Source organism: Wolffia australiana, chromosome 10 (genome assembly GCF_029677425.1).
Source record: "Wolffia australiana isolate 7733 chromosome 10, ASM2967742v1".
Classification (NCBI taxonomy): domain Eukaryota; kingdom Viridiplantae; phylum Streptophyta; class Magnoliopsida; order Alismatales; family Araceae; genus Wolffia; species Wolffia australiana.
Genome location: NC_135844.1, coordinates 14,722,302 through 14,740,700, shown reverse-complemented (window position 1 = coordinate 14,740,700; position 18,399 = coordinate 14,722,302). Strand labels below are relative to the sequence as shown.

General features: G+C 44.9%; 1 protein-coding gene across 2 annotated transcripts; it reads left to right on the top strand.

Moving 5' to 3' along the window:
• Positions 1–1,286: 1,286 nt before the first annotated feature.
• LOC144708576 (PLATZ transcription factor family protein) lies at positions 1,287–4,230 on the top strand. 2 transcript variants are annotated; one of them, XM_078581971.1, is made up of 5 exons: positions 1,287–1,571; positions 1,678–1,752; positions 1,842–2,039; positions 2,642–2,857; positions 3,739–4,230. In XM_078581971.1, the coding sequence occupies exons 2-5, from the start codon at positions 1,747–1,749 to the stop codon at positions 3,949–3,951; spliced, it is 633 nt and encodes a 210-aa protein (XP_078438097.1). In that variant the 5' UTR covers positions 1,287–1,571; positions 1,678–1,746; the 3' UTR covers positions 3,952–4,230. The 2 variants fall into 2 exon arrangements, with proteins under 2 accessions (XP_078438097.1, XP_078438096.1); XM_078581970.1 differs by having other exon boundaries at positions 1,289–1,752.
• Positions 4,231–18,399: the final 14,169 nt, after the last annotated feature.

Sequence of the window (18,399 nt, the reverse complement as noted above, 5' to 3'; positions counted from 1 at the left end):
ACTGTCCCTGTTCTCATTGGACGTGGGAAACTACCAACGACTTTCGTTCTCTCTCTCTCTTCTCTTCATTCCTGTTGACTGCTAATCCAGTGAAACATACCTAAGATATCTCCCTGTCAATTTCATTTCATGCCCCTTCATTTCGAAAATCTATCCGTATCATTTGCTATATAACTGCTAGTTTATTTCTTGCCCCAAGACAGTAAAAATGATTCATTCCTTTTATATTGCCTGCTTGGATGCCATGGGTTGGAGGTTGGTTGAAAAAAAAACGATGTGAAAACCAATGTAAGCTAAAATTTCATTATTTTAATGGTAATGAGACATACAGACAACATAGGACGAAAGAGACAGAGATAGAAGGATGAAGATCCTTCGCAACAGAGAAAGATAGAAAAGAGATGAAGATGGATACAATGGGATGACAGAGGGAGAGAGAAGAGACAAACAGATGCCATAGAAAAAATAGAAGAGAAAGAAAGATAGATGAGAGAGAGCGAAAAGTATATTGAAAGAATTGAAGAGAGAGAGAGAGAGAGAGAGAGAGAGAGAGAGAGAGAGAGAGAGAGAGAGAGAGAGAGAGAGAGAGAGAGAGAGAGAGAGAGAGAGAGAGAGAGAGAAGCTGGAAGAAGAATAATGAGTTTATAAATAGAGAGAAAGAAGAGAGAGGACGCCTGAAAAGGATGTAAATGGAACGAGTCGACAGATGATATGAAAGTTGGTCGTATTTCGACAGATATCAGCAGATTTGAAATCAAAATAAAAGCTTTTTTTTCCTGAAAGGATGATATGAAAGGATGTTTTTCAATCTACACCCAAAAACAACAGGCAGGACGTGTCAAATGGCAGACGCCGGTTGGCCTCACATACTTGCCCACTTCTCTACACGTGTCGCCATCGCCCGTGGAAATCGACAAATCCATCAACCACGGCCACGCGGCGGCTTCTCAACCCCTTAACTGAGATATCGACGGTCAGGATGAGTCCTTAAACAGTTGGATATTATGGAGAGGCTAGAGAGAGAAAATTATTTAGAGAGAGAACACGCGTGCATCGCATCTTCATGGGCTGCGTTGACTCGGCACGCATAATAAAGAAGAGGTGGCTCGGCATTATTGGTGGTTGATGGGGAGAGCTTGTTTCTACTTGGTCAAACCAGAGATAAGAGAGTTCTAGAGAGAGAGCTTTGAGAGTTTTTAGAGAGAGGTTTAGAGAGAGAGAGGGGGTTTCATCGTTCATAACGAGATATTCTCCCTTCTAAGGTTTCAATGTGATCAGACTAGAGAGAGAGCTTTGTGAGTTTTTTGAGAGAGGTTTAGAGAGAGAGGGGGGGTTTATCATTCATGACGAGATATTCTCCCTTCTGAGGGTTTCAACGTGATCAGACTACAGAGAACTGAGTTTTAGAGAGAGAGAGAGAGAGTTTCTTCAGGACGACGTATGCAAGGCTGGGTCAGGTGGACTTTTGGAGGATAAGAACGACCCACCCTCCTTCTCTATCTCATCTCTCTCTCTCTAAAGCAAGTGGGTTCTCCACAGGCGAGGATTCCAGAGCCTCCTTTCTCATATAGGTTAGCTCTTCCTCTTGGCAGACAGGAGCGAGAGAAATAGTTAGAAGAAACTTAGCTCCCTTCTCTCTCATCTCTCTCTCTTTCTCTCTCTATCTCTCCTTTCCAGAGGCGCCTTTCTAAGACGGGGAAGATCAGCATTTGGGAATCTGATACGGGAGATCAAGCTTTCAAAAGGATGATGGTTAGGAGCCCTTCTTCATTCTCTTCACAGAATTTTCTTTTTTCTAGCGGTGCTTGTTTTGAGATTATCAGTTAATGACTGAAAATCAGGGCTCAGAAGCAGAGGAAAGCGGAGGGCGGTGGCCTCTTTGGCTGAAGCCACTTCTCTCGACGCAGTTCTTTAAGCAATGCAAGCTCCACGTCCACTCTCACAAGACCGAGTGCAACATGTTCTGCCTTGACTGCATCAATGGCCCCCTCTGCTCCCTCTGTCTCTCCTTCCACCATCACGACCACCGCACCATCCAGGTGAATATCTCTCTCTTCTCTCTCTCTATCTCTATCTCTCTCTCTTTCTTTCATTTCTCTCTCGCCTTATATCTCTCTCTTCCCTCCCTCATTCTATATATAACTCTCTCTCCGAGTACATAAATCTCTCAATATATATATCCCAACATCAGCCCGTCGCTCATTCTCTCTTTCTCTATCAAATAAGAACCTTCTCTATCTCTCTCTTCCTCTCTCGCTCATCCTCTCTCTATTTACGAAGAAATTTACATGTCTGTGTATCAATACATACCCATTTCTCCCACTGTTCTATACCTATCTGTTAGAAATGACCAACATCTCTTCCACTATCCGTCGGCCAAACATGCCTTTCTCTATGCATCTATTTCCATCCACAGAAACCCAAATCTCTCTCTCCTTCTCTCTCAAGATATCTATCAATAAGACCCCTTTCTCTATGTATGCTCACCAAGAACTACCAATGTCTCTCTCTATATAGACCAACCGTCAAATACCAGTATGCCTCTATCAATTACATGTGTCTCTACGAAAACCCATCTCTCTCTCTATATATAAATATTTCTCTCTCTAGATACAGAGCGATAACTATGGTGATGTCGCAGATTCGGAGGTCCTCCTACCACGACGTGATTAGGGTTTCAGAGGCGCAGAATATCCTTGACATCAGCGACGTGCAGACGTATGTAATCAACAGCGCGCGCGTCGTCTTCCTCAACGAGCGGCCACTGCCCAGACCTGGCAAGCCCCTCACCAACACTTGCGAGATCTGCTTCCGCACCCTCCTCGACTCCTTCCGCTTCTGCTCCCTCGGTTGTAAGGTGACCCCTCCTCTCTATCCATCTCTCTCTCCATCTATAAATCTATTTATCTATCTTGCTATCTATCTATCCTTCCATCCATTCCTCCATGCCTACATTCATACTTCCCTCCCTCTCTCCATCCATCCATGCATATACCTATCTACCTATCTATCTCTCTATTTATCTGTTTATCCATATCTCTTATCTTTCCATCTGTCCATGCATATGTCAATCGACCCATCTATCTCTCTCTTTATCTGTTTATCCATGTCTCTATGCATCTTTGTACCTACCCATCCTTTTTATCTCTCTCTATCTATACATTCACGGATACACCTACGTGTCTACCTACCTATGGATCAAATTATATCTATCTATAGCTCTTTTATCTGTTTATTTATATCTATCTCTATATTTATCTGTTTATCTATATCTCTGTCTATCTATCTATCCATCTGTTCATGCATATGTCAATCGACACATCTATCTCTCTTTATCTGTTTATCCATGTCTCTATGCATCTTCGTACCTAACCATCCTTTTTATCTCTCTCTATCTATACATACACCTACGTGTCTACCTACCTATGGATCAAATTATATCTATCTATAACTCAAATCCGTATATCTATGCATCTTTTTATCTATATTATCTCTCTATCTACCTATACATCAAGTCATTCATCAACCCAAAAATCCATCTTTCTACACATCTATCCATCTATCTATCTAGCTTCTCATTCATCGACCCAAAATCTAGCTTTCTTTCTATACACATCTATCTACACATTCATCTACCCGCAATCTATCTATCGTTTTATACATCTACCAATCTATCTACTAATAAATCAATCCATATTTCTATACAATTATCAATCTAAAAAGCTCGGAGTTTGCCAGATTGCCGGCACTTCCAAAGATTTCCGGAGGAGAGGGAAGAACCAGAAAACCGCCGAGGGCTCAGACTCAGAGGGATCGTCAATAACGGGGATGAAGAGTTTCTCGCCGTCAACGCCGCCGGCAACCTGCCTCAGCTTTCGCACTCACAAGCGACGCAAAGGCGTCCCCCACCGCGCCCCCCTCGGTACCCTCACCGCCGAACATCTCTTCTAGCCATCTCTCTATCTACTTCTCCCCATCTCTCTCTCTAGAAATGTACACCATAGGTACCATAGTACATAGAGTATACGCTATACTTTCAAGTATAGTTGGGTATACGTAGAGAGTGAAGGAGATTCCCCCGCTTTGGGTTCTGATAAGAGAGGCTTGTCCTGGAGAGAGAAGAAGAGGAGACGGTGGATATTGCTCTGGCCCTGTGAATATTCTTGTAGTGAAAGAAGTGGTTTGTAGAGAGAACGGTAGAGAGAGAAAATACTGGTTTTTTTGTGGTTATGCGCCTTGTAGATGACTGAATAAGCGAAGGAAATGTGGGTATTATACGGGTCTTAATGTTATTTTGATTAGGGAAAAAATACACAACACACACACACACACATATATATATAGTTTTATTGGCAGCAAGTTGGGTAGATATGTGGATTATGGATGAATGGGCAATGGGGAATGATTAGATTGATACATACAGACTGATGTGTGACTGAGAGAGGTAATGATTTAGATGGGTAGATAGATATCAATGCGAATGGATGGAAATGAATAACTACACACGCACACACATGTCTATATATATTGATTAATAGGAATGTATAGATACAGATATACATAAATACATACATATATACTTAGATAATAAAAAGATAAGTAGAAAGATTTATAGATACTTTGATACTTAGACTTGTGGATCGATGGAAGGATAGTTACATTTACATGTATACAGATATTTTAAAAGGTGGTTGATAGAAAGATATGGACGGATGTATATGCAGACAGAGAGACAGACCAACATGCAGATAGGTATTTACTGACTTATAGGCATCAATACATATAGATGGATTGATAAATAGACAAATGGATGAATCAACGGATATCTAGATCGACAGTTAGATATATGGATGGATCTAAGGGTATAAAGATAGAAAGGTGGCTAGATAAATGCATACATACATAGGCAGAAAGATAACATGATAGATACATATGCAACCTAATAAATACTGTAAAGGGATGGGAATGGTGGGACAGAGAAACAGATAATAAGATAGATATACAGATAGATAACACTATCAATGAATGGGAATGGATGGTTTTATAAATTGATAGAAAAATCGACAGATCAATTTGAATGAATGAAAAATATCAAGTGGCAGATAATACAAAGATATCGATGTCAAGAGATGGGAGTAGATCGATAACAAATATACGGAAATGTGTGTGGATAAAAGATGGATAGATAAGAGGTAGATACATTCATATATTGATAGATTTGTAGAGGGATATATATCTTTGGAGAGAGAGAGAGAGAGAGAGAGAGAGAGAGAGAGAGAGAGAGAGAGAGAGAGAGAGAGAGAGAGAGAGAGAGAGAGAGAGAGAGAGAGAGAGAGAGAGAGAGAGAGAGAGAGAGAGAGAGAGAGAGAGAGAGAGAGAGAGAGAGAGAGAGAGAGAGAGAGAGAGAGAGAGAGAGAGAGAGAGAGAGAGAGAGAGAGAGGTGAATACATTGGCGGTTTGGGTAGTGAGCCCTGAAATTGACCAAACTCAAAAGTCATCGCGCATCTTTTCGCTGCAATTTAGGTCCGCAGATTTCTTAAGATAGTGCGGTAATTTATGAAGGATGTTTTCCCTGATTTGTCCCGCAGACACTTGGCAAGTGGGCATCGCCCAGTCAGTGCCCCATACACTCGTGTTACTTTATAATATTCTTCAACTTATATTTTATTCCTTTTACATAAATATCTATCGCGTTGTTCAAACAGCGTGTCTCCTGCTGTGGACCCAAACTGTGGACTTTCCAGCGGCATTAATCGCTGCATCCACAGGTGTGCCCATAGGTGTGCCCACCTATGGGCCTATTAGCGGCTATTGACCGTTGATTCGCCATCCTCCTGTAAGCCTTGTTATAAGTATTTGAAGAGCGAGGTAGAGAGGATTCCGAAGAAAATGACTCGGTTGAGAGAGAGAGAGAGATTGATTGGGAGAGAGAGAGAGACGGACAGAGAGAGAGAGAGAGAGAGAGAGAGAGAGAGAGAGAGAGAGAGAGATAGAGAGATTGATCGGGTGGACAGATACTAATAACGAGAGATATATAGGTCTATAGAGAGATGTAGAGATGGAGAATGGGGGAGACAAATGGATAGACTGCCATAGCGAAAGAGGGAGAAATAGATGGATGGATGGATAGATCAATAACACGAGAGAGAGATGGATGGAACAAGAGAGATGCGTTGCAAAAGAGGGAGTGATAGATCGATGGATGGATAGATCAATAAGGAGCGAAAGAGAGAGAGGGAGAGAGAAGGGTTGTGGTAAGAATATAGTCTTATTTTTTGTCTTTTTATATCATTCAATATGGATAATGGTTTTTCACCTTTATTCATAACTCACCCTCAGATTGGATATTTTTCACTGGATTTTTGCGAATCCAGTTTTTGTGGATGATCTGGTCCAGTTGAAGGAACATAATGCATTTAAAAATAATGTAGAATTTTATTCGTTAGCAGTACATGATCTGAATTTTTCAAAATTTATCCTCGTTGCTATGGTGGATAGTCCAGTTCCAGTTTTAGCAAGGACCTAAACCTTACTAAGAAATTGGTCCAGTTCTGGTACAGTACTTTCCAGTCCTAGTCTGGTCTTGGTTCCATCTGGTTGGTTGTCAATAGAAGATCAAATTCATTGTACAAAAATAAAAATTTAAAAATTTGATCAAGACTTCCCATATAATGAATAATCTATTACAAAGTAATCTATAAAGTTAATAGTGGAAATAAAAAGTTACCATTATATGCTGCTTTCTAGGTTGCCTTGCCCCAGTCGGTCATCACATTGTACCCAACATAGAATAGCTCAGGCATCACTTTAGTGTTCACATAAAAAGAATCATAGATACACATTATGATTAAAAATGAAAAAAATTGAATAATGACATTCCAAAAAAAATGAATAATAATAATATCAAAAAATTATCACATTTTATTAGTCTACATCATCATCTTCTTTAGTATTCTCCACTGTGTCATCATTCACTTTTCATTCTTCACTGGCCTTATGAGAAAATCATTTCAAAATAATCTGTATGGATATCGATTATGTAGATAGTTATCCTCTTTTAAAAGTATGATCCTCTTCTGTATGGATGTGCTTTGATGGAGAACTCGAGGTTCAAATAGAAAGGAACTCTTTTGCAAGCCGTGAATATTTTATTCACTGAAACTTTACACTAACATTTTAGTGGTCATCACGACGGCCAGTGCAAGGTTATTTAGAGTACTCATTATTGGGTTATATGGCCTTGATTTGGAGGAGACTAATGTGATTCCTGCAGCGGAAGACTTTAAACTAACATTGATCAAATCACAGATTGGATCCATGATTCTTGGATCCTTGAGTCAGACGTGTTGAACTGCTCAAGTGTGTACAACCTCTAGGTTTAGCCATGTGATCCTTAGCATGTCGAATACTCTCTTTCATCTTGACAAGCCCTGTGTCTCCCTCCACTGTTGTCATTATAGCGTCCCGATCGCATCAGAAATAAAGAGGAGCCAAGGGGATAATGGATAATAAATTGAGGGTCCTTGAAAATTTCTGACATAGCTGTATTAATCTATATTATGACAATTTTTCATAAAACCTCCAAAACTTAAATCATATCTTTTGATGTCCAAAAACCCATTTCCTATGACCCTCTAGGCCCATGAATCAATCTAGTTAACATCTCCAATTGGCCTCCTATATTAATTAATTTTATCACCATATACAATATTGAATTATATATTGATTTAAACCAATCATTAGGTTGAGTCTCCCTCCAATTTGGTGGCAAGCCACACCTCGTGATCTAGAAGATACAACATAGTATCTTGACTCATTCATACAACATGTGTGTCATGAGTTATCATGTATTTATTGTTCCTCATTTGCTTGATGAGTCGAGGATACCTTAGGCTATGATAACTAGTGTAAAGACATACTCATCACATCACGGTTGTGTAAGGACATCAAAATATCTAGATAGAATATAACTTAGTGTGGAAATACTACAGATAGATAGCAGGTGCTCTTTAGCGGAAATAGTTCATTGAACTAATCCCTCTAAATCTTTGAGTGGTATTATACAAAACTGTCAATCATTTTGAATCACATCACGATCATGTAAGTATCTCCACACTTATAGTTACAATATCAGCCATACTCATCATATGAGTTTGACTTGATAGTGATAATTTGATGTCCATCTAAAATATCATTTTAATAGGAATATTTGGAACACATACTTAAAAATAAGGTTCTATGTATTATGATCTCATCATACTCCACTAAGTTATATCATGTATTCATGGCCTTCGTTATAAGTATCACACATGAACTAGAATGAATGCATTGTGTAATGAACTGAACACAATGCGGAATATGTGATTATCCTTCCGACCACATATATTTCCATCAGTCATCCACCACATCTCTAGTAAATCTTTAGACTGTATTTGTGCTTGTTTTCTTTAACTTCATGAAAGCAGTCATTACTTTTGAGCATTTTTTGCTTACAGATGTTGGATATTAAATATTATGCTGGTTGATTGAATTTAAAGGTATAAAATTTTGGAAAAATTGCAGAATACTATGGATAATTAGAAAAAAATCATCTCCAAGAATAAATTCAAGGCTCTTTCTTGGGTCTAACATTTGAAATGGGGAATGTGATATTTAAATTCAAGTGATGTTGATCATCTATCAACTTATGCTTCATTATAGGGTACACACTTTTCAGAATTATTTTCATTAATTGAATAGAAGCTTGCGAGGTTGAGAGAAGAATTGTCGAGCTCATGAATTTTAAATTTAAATTGTTATACTTAAAGTTGATCCCCTCAAAATAGTAGATGCGTTAGTTGATTGTAATTATCAAATGATATAAGTAGCATCTCAAAAACCTTCACAGTCATCCACAAAAGTTATCAAAAGATCCCACTCTTCGGCAATGATGGAATAGCTTACTTTGTTTGTACACGAATAATCACTCGCCATCTTTTCTTAAACACTTCTCTTTTCTTGAGCTGCTTCAATCATTTCATGTGTAGAGTTCCACCTGGTGGGAACATATTCAATGAGAAACATATGATCTTCCATGCCCAAATCAATACATAAAGTAAAACTGTGATGAACTATTTGTGGTGAAGCTCAAGGTGCAATGATAAGTTTTCAAAGTTGCTATAAAATTTCTTTAAATTAATTCTCATTGTTACTAGAAATAATTTTTTTATTTTCTTCATTAAGTGAGTTTGACCCCCCATAATATGAGACAGTATGTGCCAAGTTTCTTTTGAAAGATGCACTAGAGTAAAGAAAATTTAAGTACCTTGCTCATTCAAGCCTCTTTGCAAATCAAAGTTTATAACATGGGACATGCATGGTTTGAGATATTGGTTAGTGAACTCTAAGCCCATACCATTTATTAGCCTTTCTATAGTTTCAACCATGGTTTTATTATTACTAGCATTGTTAGTTGCAATATCAATCATCTACCAAAAAGAGAAAAATATATCACTTCAGGAATTAGGATCTAATTAGTAATTAAAAAAAATGATTACTTACCTTGTGTGAGTTACTATTTTCCCATCAGAGTTTGTAATACCTATGCCAAGTATGTGCCTTCATGAATAATGAGAAATCGTCCACAAAAATGCATGCTTAATCAATTTAATAACTAGTGATCGCATGTATTGAAACACAGTTTGTGTTTGTCGATTAACCAAAAATTAGGGTTAATTATGACATTTAAGCCTTCTGATTTGTAAATTATAAGTTTACTAATGAATAAATTAAATAAATGGTCAAATCTACATGGAGAAAGTATTTGAAAAGTGAAATTTTAGTTTAATTTTATTTCATGGAATTTATATTTTTAAGAATTAAATATAATTTAATAAATCAAACTATTTTAAATTAACTCAACACGATTCTAGAAAGGTGAGAAAAATATTAATCATATTTAATCCAATTTATCCAAATTCAATACAATATATTAAGTCATTTATAGTATTTTATAGTGAAAAATAATTAATTATAGTACTACCTTAACCAATGCTTAAGTGGCATCAGGTTACAAGAACAATGTAGGGAGTATATTGAATGAAATGAAGTTTTCCTTCTTTAGATGCGATGGAGATTGTGACAGAGATGCACTTGTGAGTGATTGAGCGGGTACGTCATTGATCTTAATATTGCTGATTTCGTAGGATATGTGAGCTAATACGTGCTGGTGAGCGGTCCAGTTTATTGCGGCATGCTTGATGGTAAAGAACCTAGGGTATCCTTAACAGTAAAGAACAGTGCATTTAAGTCTTTATTTTACGTATTTGTTTGAAGGCCTTGTATGTGGGGGCCTGTGTTTGCATACTTGGGCCGTGGTGGCCTTTTTGTTGGTGTGTGAGTAGGCCCATGTGTGGGCATAATGGAGGGGGTCTCTCCCCTATTAGGCCCCCTTCTTTGGGACCTTTTTTGGAGCCATGTTTGGGCCTCACATTTAGGGCCTTTTTAGGGCCCCTATATGAACTTCGCCCCGTGCCTGCTATTGTAGACGCCCCAAGCTGCCGCGTCATGATCGCTTAGGAGGGGGCTTCCAGGTCTGGCTGGCATGAGCACCTAAAAAGGGTGCCCCCCTCTATTTATACTTAGTTCTGTACTTTTTCATAAAAGTCAGTATAACTTTAGGTTGTCTACTAATGCTAATTAAGCTTATGCATGAGACCCTCTAGGCCCATGTGTCAATATAGTTAATGAATTTAGTGGCGCAATAACACTTATTTTTCAACCTTGTTATTTAATCATATCAACATGTTAAATTGATATTGCTAACTAATTAGTTATCAATTTAACCCAATCGATAGGGTAAGTTTCCAGACCGTACATTACCTACTGGGCTTTAGGGTCTTGATCAGGATAAAAACTTAGAATGATTTTCAGTGAAAGAATTAAATGGAATCAAAATGACATCAACAAAACCATGAATCGAATCACATGGCCACGAATCACATTCCTGATTTCTACGATCCTTGAGGGAGATGTATTGAGCTACTCATGTGTTCAGCCTCTAGACAAATCCTTGAAATCCTTGACATGTTGAATCTCCTCCCATGCGTTGACGAGCTCCATTCACCCTCTACCATCATTGTTACATTATCTCAATCACATTAGGAATAGAGAGGAGCTAAGGGGAGAAGGAAGAAGGGAGAAGAAGGGCAAGAGCCCTAAAGAATTCAAGCCTATGTGAATTTCATTTAGGGCCTTCCTCTATTTACACTAATTGCATATTTTTCATAAACCCCCCCAACTTTAAGTATATTTTTTGACATCCTAAAGACCCTTTACATGTGACCCTCTAGGCTCATGTGTCACTCTCGTTAATGACTCTAGTGGCCCAATAACCTTTATTTGTCTTGTAAATTAATTAATTGTATCATCGTAGAGATCAATTAATATTTTATTGATTTAACCCAATCGATAAGTTGAGTCTCCCGCCCGCGGGGTGTTTAGCCACATATTGTGCTCTATAATATACCAAGTATGCATCAAATTTCTCATGGAACCTGTCCTTCATTGGTTATTGTGTACTTATAGTCCCACATTTGCTTGATTTCCAGGAACGACCAAGGGTATGGTCAATTTTCAAATCCTAATCGGTCATCTAAGTTAGTAGTGATGAGTTCAGAATTCATTAGATAAATATGCTCTAATCTTTCATTTGTTTCGAGAAGGACTTCAGCATATCATCTTCGTTGAGTTTTCTCTTCTTATACCGAGGGTGGATCTCCCATCTTCAGTACTCAATCATCTTTGTGAACTTCTTGATGCATTCTAACTAAGACTTTTTCCAATACCATGATTAGGAAATCATATATCATAGTCAAAGTACAATTGTCCATCTACAAGAAGTCTTTAGTGTATTTGGTCTAATAACAACCGACAAAACCATAATGTGAATCAATTACATTGACAATTTGATATAATAATACTATTCCTGGATTCATACAAATGATTTAGTGAACTCTTTCTACTAAAGAGAACCCACTATCTATCTTTAGTGTATCCACCCTAAGGGCCACGTAACTGGTCATACTTATCGTATGAGTGAGGTTAGATAGTGATGGCGCACGCCATCTCAAACCATCGATGACGCCTTACATGCCGCCCGCCATCGTCGTCAACAACCGGGTGAAATATGCTCGTTCATCGCTTTTGATTTTCATCATCTCTTTAGTCGTATTTTTGTGGTTTTTCACTTGTCATCCTGTTTTTGTTGCACTGCGGTGCATCCTGTCTATGCCGCGTGCCTTTGTCGTCATGTGGGAGGGGGGTCCTTAGCAATTTGTAATCGGGGGCCCATTATATAAGGGTCCTCTAATGGACCTGATTTCCCCTTTGTTGACCCATTTAGGGGCCCAATTGACCTCCCCCTTTATAAGGGAAGAGGGGGGGTGCCCTAAAACTCTGACCAGGTAGAATTTGTTGAAGTGTGTTTCCGTTCTGTTCTGGTATCACCTCCTCCTTGAGATAAAGGAAGAACTAGAGGGGAGGGGAGGAAGGGCGACGCAATCATCGTAGTGGAGTCATGCCAGAGAATAGGGCAAGTTGAACGTCCCTTCTCAGCCTCCACACATTACCCACCCCACCGCCAAAGAATCCGCGTCGCTCTCGTGCATGATCCACGACCGTGGCCTCTCGCCTCTCGCCGACATAATTGGGATTGCACCTACCGCGTGCGACCATCGAGCGCTGGTCGTGGGATTCCACTACGAGGATCCCAATGACACCTGGGAGCGACCGGCGATTGCCGCATGGTAGCTAGAGGCGACCAATTCCCTACACTCACCGAGTCAGGTATCCCCGGCACTCATGCGACGGGTTATGATGTCGCACGACGTCTAGTCCAGGGCCGACAACCCTTGTCCCAACCTTCGGTTCACGGTGATGCCAAACCACGGATTCCTACTCCGTCGGAATTGTCGAGAAGGTCACTCACCTTTGTTTGGGGTGTTCTACCATGCCCTCGAGGGGCGATTGACCACCCTCTTCCAGAGACGAAAATTGGCTCCCCACGAGTGCAACTATCAAGTCATCTGTTAGCGGTGAAGTGCCCCAACCCCTGGTATTTCTCTGGTCGCCACTCCAGCCTCGCGAAGCTCTACCCCAGAGACAGAATCCCTAGGTCCACGCTAGGACATGCAGGATTCCCCGCTGCACAACACCTGCTCAATGAATGCTCCAACACCTGGCTGGCCACTGACCGAAAATGCATAGCTACACTGGTCTTCAACCCTCGCATCCAGGAGGGCTCCGATCCTAGCGCCATAGTTTGCACCTCGATCAACACTGCCTACGCAACGACCCCTCCCTTACTGGAGGTCGTGCTCTCCAGCTTGAGTAGTTGTTCGAGCCTATCACCGCTGCTCACCCTCGCTCCCTTCCCCTCAACAGCTCCTGCGCCTAATGCTAGTTGAGCCGCTGTTGCTCTCCAGTGCCTCTCCATCACCCCGCTCCGACCACCGCCACTGTCGATGATTCTGCACAACGAGCCACGCGCCGAAGAGGTACGCCGTCCTCTCCCACCACTCATTTAATTATCCTTTGCAGTATAATTTTGTCTTGACTCCACCACACTCGGGCTAGGTAGGTGAGAGAGGTTATTGTTAGAGAAACTACAAAGCAAGTGTGCGTCTTACTGGTACGGACGAGTCCGCCCGTTACGTGCTAGCCCTATGGATAGATTCCGTTTGGCCGTAGACGTCTTCGTTGCTCTAACGAGGTTCGAGAGGCCACCATCACCCTCACCCGGCAACCTCATCCAAGCTCGGAGCTCGGCGCCTCCCTCGAGTCATAGCCTACACGTACGACACGTAGGACACATTGCATCATAGTTACATTGACCCGTTTGGGTTTATCCGTCAGACGATGACGTCAACATTTGATACCAGTATCTTGTCTAGGTACCAAGCCATCATACTCGATGCCGACCGGACGACATCCTCGATGACGTTCGACATCCAATTGGTATCAGAGCATCGCCTCCTTACCCGTTCGGACGACGGCACCACCGTCGTCCGTCATCAGATAGTGATATTCTATCTAGATATGTTGATGTCCTTCTGTAGTATCCTTCAAATAGGAATATTTAGAACACATGCTTAAAGTACAATGATCTCTATATTATGATCTCATCATAATTCACTAAGTCCAATCATGTATTCATAGACTTCATTAGAAGTATCACACTTGCACTATAATGAATATATTATTTTAATGAACATGAAAGATATATTCAATGTATGATTGGCTTGCCATCCACATATTTCCATCACTACCAAGCTTCACCTCTTGTTATAGAAGATACATAGTAATTCTTCTATAATGGAACCTTTGCCATCATTGGTTATCATATATGTATAATTCTTCCACTGCACGAGACTTGTGAATGACTTAGTGTATGGTTAATCATCATGTCTTAATCCTTCATTCAATTAGTACAGATACATAATGGGACCATTAGAGAACTTCTTTTTCGATATCTCCACTACTTGGTGATGTCATCCCAAGGGTATCGAGACAATGCTCCAATACCGGGGTGATAGCGGACGTCGTCAAGGACGTCGTCTGTCGGGTATGGACCTACGAAGATGCGACTACGTGATGCAAAGACTCCGAGGCAGATGTACGTGCAGGCCCCAAATCGTGGGGTTCGTCAAGCTCTAGGCTCTGGGGCGGGCGACCGATGATGGCGACGATGACCTCTTGACCCTCGTCGAAGCGACGACGGCGTCTACGGTGCCGAAGAGACTGATCCATGGGTGCTCTCACGTAACGGATGCACTCGGCCTGTACCTAGGAAAGACGCTTGGTAGATTCTCTCGTGTCCGTTTGTTGATGGCGGACCATCTGCAACCGGAAGCACCAAGTCAACCCGCGCCAGCACACCAGCAGCCACGTCGTGAATCTCGAGCTGATGAGAAGAACCCGGAGTTCAGGTACACGGCGTAACGCGAAGGCGTCTCCAATTCCATTTTCCATGCATTTTTCAGAACCTTTTCGTTATGTTTCGCGTGGGGAGGGCCTCCGTGTTTTGGCCCTTCCGTCGTACTTTGAACCGTCGTTTTTGGCCCGATTAGGGGGGGGGGGGTTTGCCCCCTAATTACGGGCCTCCCCTAGGACCCTCTCTCCCACTATAAAGGGAGAAGAGAAACCCTAAGGGAAGAGAGGAAGATTTTGAAAAAAAGGAATGCAATGTGTGTTTGAATGTTGGAGCAATGTGTCCTAAGCTCGCCTACGAAACGCGGTAGAGTAGATCCCGCTCGGGAGGAACTGAGACCTAAGAAGGAGATAAGGAGGAGTGGGTCCCCGAGAAGACATCCCCCTCCGTCGCCGCCGTCGGATTCACCGCCCGGCAATTGGCGGTTCCCGCCGAACGCCACTGCTGTTCGTCTCTACTCGCGGACCCTGCCGGCGCCCTTCGGTCACCTCGCCCCGCCCCTGGCCGCCCCGGTCCCTACAGGCGCCCACTGGTCGCTCCTGGTCGCCGGCTTTCACCGGAAGCGCCGCCAGCGCTGCTCGGGCGCCGCTGCCAAGCGTCCACGCCTGGGAGAGGGGCTCTTCCCGTGACCGAGTCGACTCACCGCACCGCCCTGACTCGGTTCGCCCGAGTCACGGACGTAACTCGGGCCCCCCCCCCCCCCCCCTGAATCAGTCGACGCTGAGTCAACCCGGAATCCAGAAAGGGCAACCGTGGTAATTTTTTGTCTCAAAAGGGGCAAAGTCGTCCATTGAATTGCTGAGGCGACCTAGGGTTTCCCGACGCCTCGCCGCCGCCGCCGCCGCCGCCACCGCTGCTCGCTGCGCTCGCTGCCACCGACCTCGCCCTCTCGCCGCGCCGCCGCGCCGCCACGCCTTGTCCCGCGCCGCCACACCGCGCCCCGCATCACCTCGCCGCGCCCGCGCGCCATCTCGCCGCGCCCGGCGCCGCCTTTCCGCGCCCTGCGCCGCCACGCCGAGCCCCGCACCGCCCACCGCTCTTGTGCTGCCTCGCCGCGCCTGGTGCCGCCTTCCCGCGCCCCGAGCCGCCTCGCCGTGCCCGGCGCCGCTCCACCGCGCCCGCGTTGCCTCGCCACGCCACGTCTCGCGCCGCCGCGACGCATCCCGCGCCGCCGCGACGTGTCCCGCGCCGCCGGCCGCGCCCGCGCAGCCCCGCCGCGCCCATGCCACAACGCCGCTCCCCCCCCTACCCTGCCACCGGACGAGCCCGCCCGGCCCCGGCCTCAGCGCCGCCGGGAGCCCGCTTGCCGTCGCCCGTCGAGGGCCGACCCCGGCGCGTCCGCCCGCCCCCGCGTCGACAATCGCGCTCGTTCGGTGCCCCGTCAGTGCCGTCGGATACCACGGCTGCTGCCACGGTTGCTGAGCTTGCGCTCGCCGCCGCTCCAGGTCGACCGTGCCCGCCCCGCGCCGCCGCCTGCCAGTTGTTCGTCGCTCGGACGGCGTCGACTACACTACCGACTTCCGTCTCTCGCTACGGCCCGTCTTCCTCCCGCCGCATCGGCCCGCCTCACCAATCCGGACTCGGCTGCGACCACCGACGTCCGGACTCCGTCCTCAGGTCACACCGCTAACCCGCTCGCGCGTTATTATTTCTGGCAAAATTCTCTCGCGTGCTCCGTCCCTGGATCTTACCCCTCTGCCGTTTCCACTTTGCTTGGATATTTGGGTAGTCATTTTCCATTCGTCCCTCTTGCGTAGTAACTTGTCTCTGTTATCGAGGACTCTCGCCCCTGCGGCGTTCTTTGATTGATCTGTCGGGTCATTGGGAGTCGGATTGTACGAGGCTCGTACGGGAATACCTCCAGGGCGCCGCCCCTTCTCAGCTATTGCTGTACTTCTCGTTATTTCCTGCATTACATGCATCCTGCATTCCCGTCATTCGCGTGTGTTGTTCTTCGCCGTCCTGTGTTGCAACGCGCGTCGTCGATCCCGGCCGTCCGTGTTGCATCATTTGTCCTCTATCCTATTCTATCCTGAGCGCAGTGAAGTGCAATTGAAAGATATACGACAAAGATAAATTAACTTAGCGAGCTAGGAGAGCGAGGTACCTCTTTTGTCGCGTCGTCCCGTTGGAAATATTTGTCGGTGCAGTAGCCAGTGCTGGTAGGGTTGGCAGATTCGTGCCGAGGACGGGCACGACGTCGCTTGATTAGTGGCGAAGATGCAACTCAAGAGTTGTGATGTAGGAGCAAAGGCGGAAAGGCAGGGCCACAGGGCGCGGCGGCGTGGGCTGTAGAGGGATGGTGCGAGCAGTAGCGTGAGCGACTGCGACGGCGCAAGCAATGGCGACGGCATTTCAAGCGACAGTGCAGGTGGCAACACGGGTGGCAATGCGGGCTGCGGAGCGGCGGTGCAGGCAGTTGCGACTGCATTGTGAGCGATGGCACGGGCGATGACAGCCGTGTAATAAGCGGTGGTGTGGGCGGCGGTAGCGTCGCAAGCGACGGCCAGAGGCAGCGGTGAAAAGCAGCGACGAGTGCGCGCCAACGGTGTCACGTGGGCACATGGGTGCTATCGACAGCACAGGCAGAGGCAACTCAAAGATGACTCGATGGCAGCACAACGGTTCACAATGCAGATGCAACCGATGGCGTTGAAGGCCACACACCACATAGTGTGAGTAGTGCCGGCAGCGTCAGCAGCTCGGCGGCGGCGCCGTGGATCGCGGTATGGGCCCAGGTCAATGGTGTCGCGTAGGCACACGGGCATGAGCGGTGTCAACGGTGATGGCAGATTGGCGGCGGTGCGAGTAGCCGTGAGCCGGCAGTGTCGAGTAGGCACTTTGGTGCGAGTGGCGGCGCTGGCGAAGGTGATTTGGCGGCGACGCGAATGGATCACGGTGCGGGTGTGGGCCAATGGCATCGTGTGGCACATGGGTGCGAGCTGCATCGACAGCGATGACGGATCAGCGATGGCGCGAGCGGCTATGATCCGACAGCATCCCGTGGGCACGTTGGTGCAAGCGGCGGCACCGACGAAGGTGATTTGATGGCAGCACGAACGGATTGAGGTGCGGGCGCAGACCAACGGTGCCGTGTGGGCACGCATGAGCAATCGGCACCGGCGGCAATGGCAGATTGGCAGCGAGGCGAGCAGCCGCGAGCTGGTGGCATCGCGTGGGAATGCTGGTGCGAGCGGTGATGCTGTCGATGGTGGCTCGTCAATGGCGCCAACTGATCATCGTGCGAGTGTAGTCCAGTGGTGTCACGTGGGCTTGCGGGCACGATTAGCCACGCTGGCGAAGGCGGCTCAAATGGTGGTGTTCTCCCTCTCTTTTCTTCTTCTCCTTCCTCTCTCCCTTCTTCTTCTCCTTTCTTCCTTCTCACGAACAAAGTTTTTCCAAAAATTCAATACTTCTCTAAGGCATTAGGG

Coding starts and splice junctions, on each gene's coding strand:
- LOC144708576 (XM_078581971.1), top strand. Junction 2,040..2,641: donor ACGACCACCGCACCATCCAG/GTGAATATCTCT, acceptor GTGATGTCGCAG/ATTCGGAGGTCCTCCTACCA. Junction 2,858..3,738: donor TCTGCTCCCTCGGTTGTAAG/GTGACCCCTCCT, acceptor GGAGTTTGCCAG/ATTGCCGGCACTTCCAAAGA.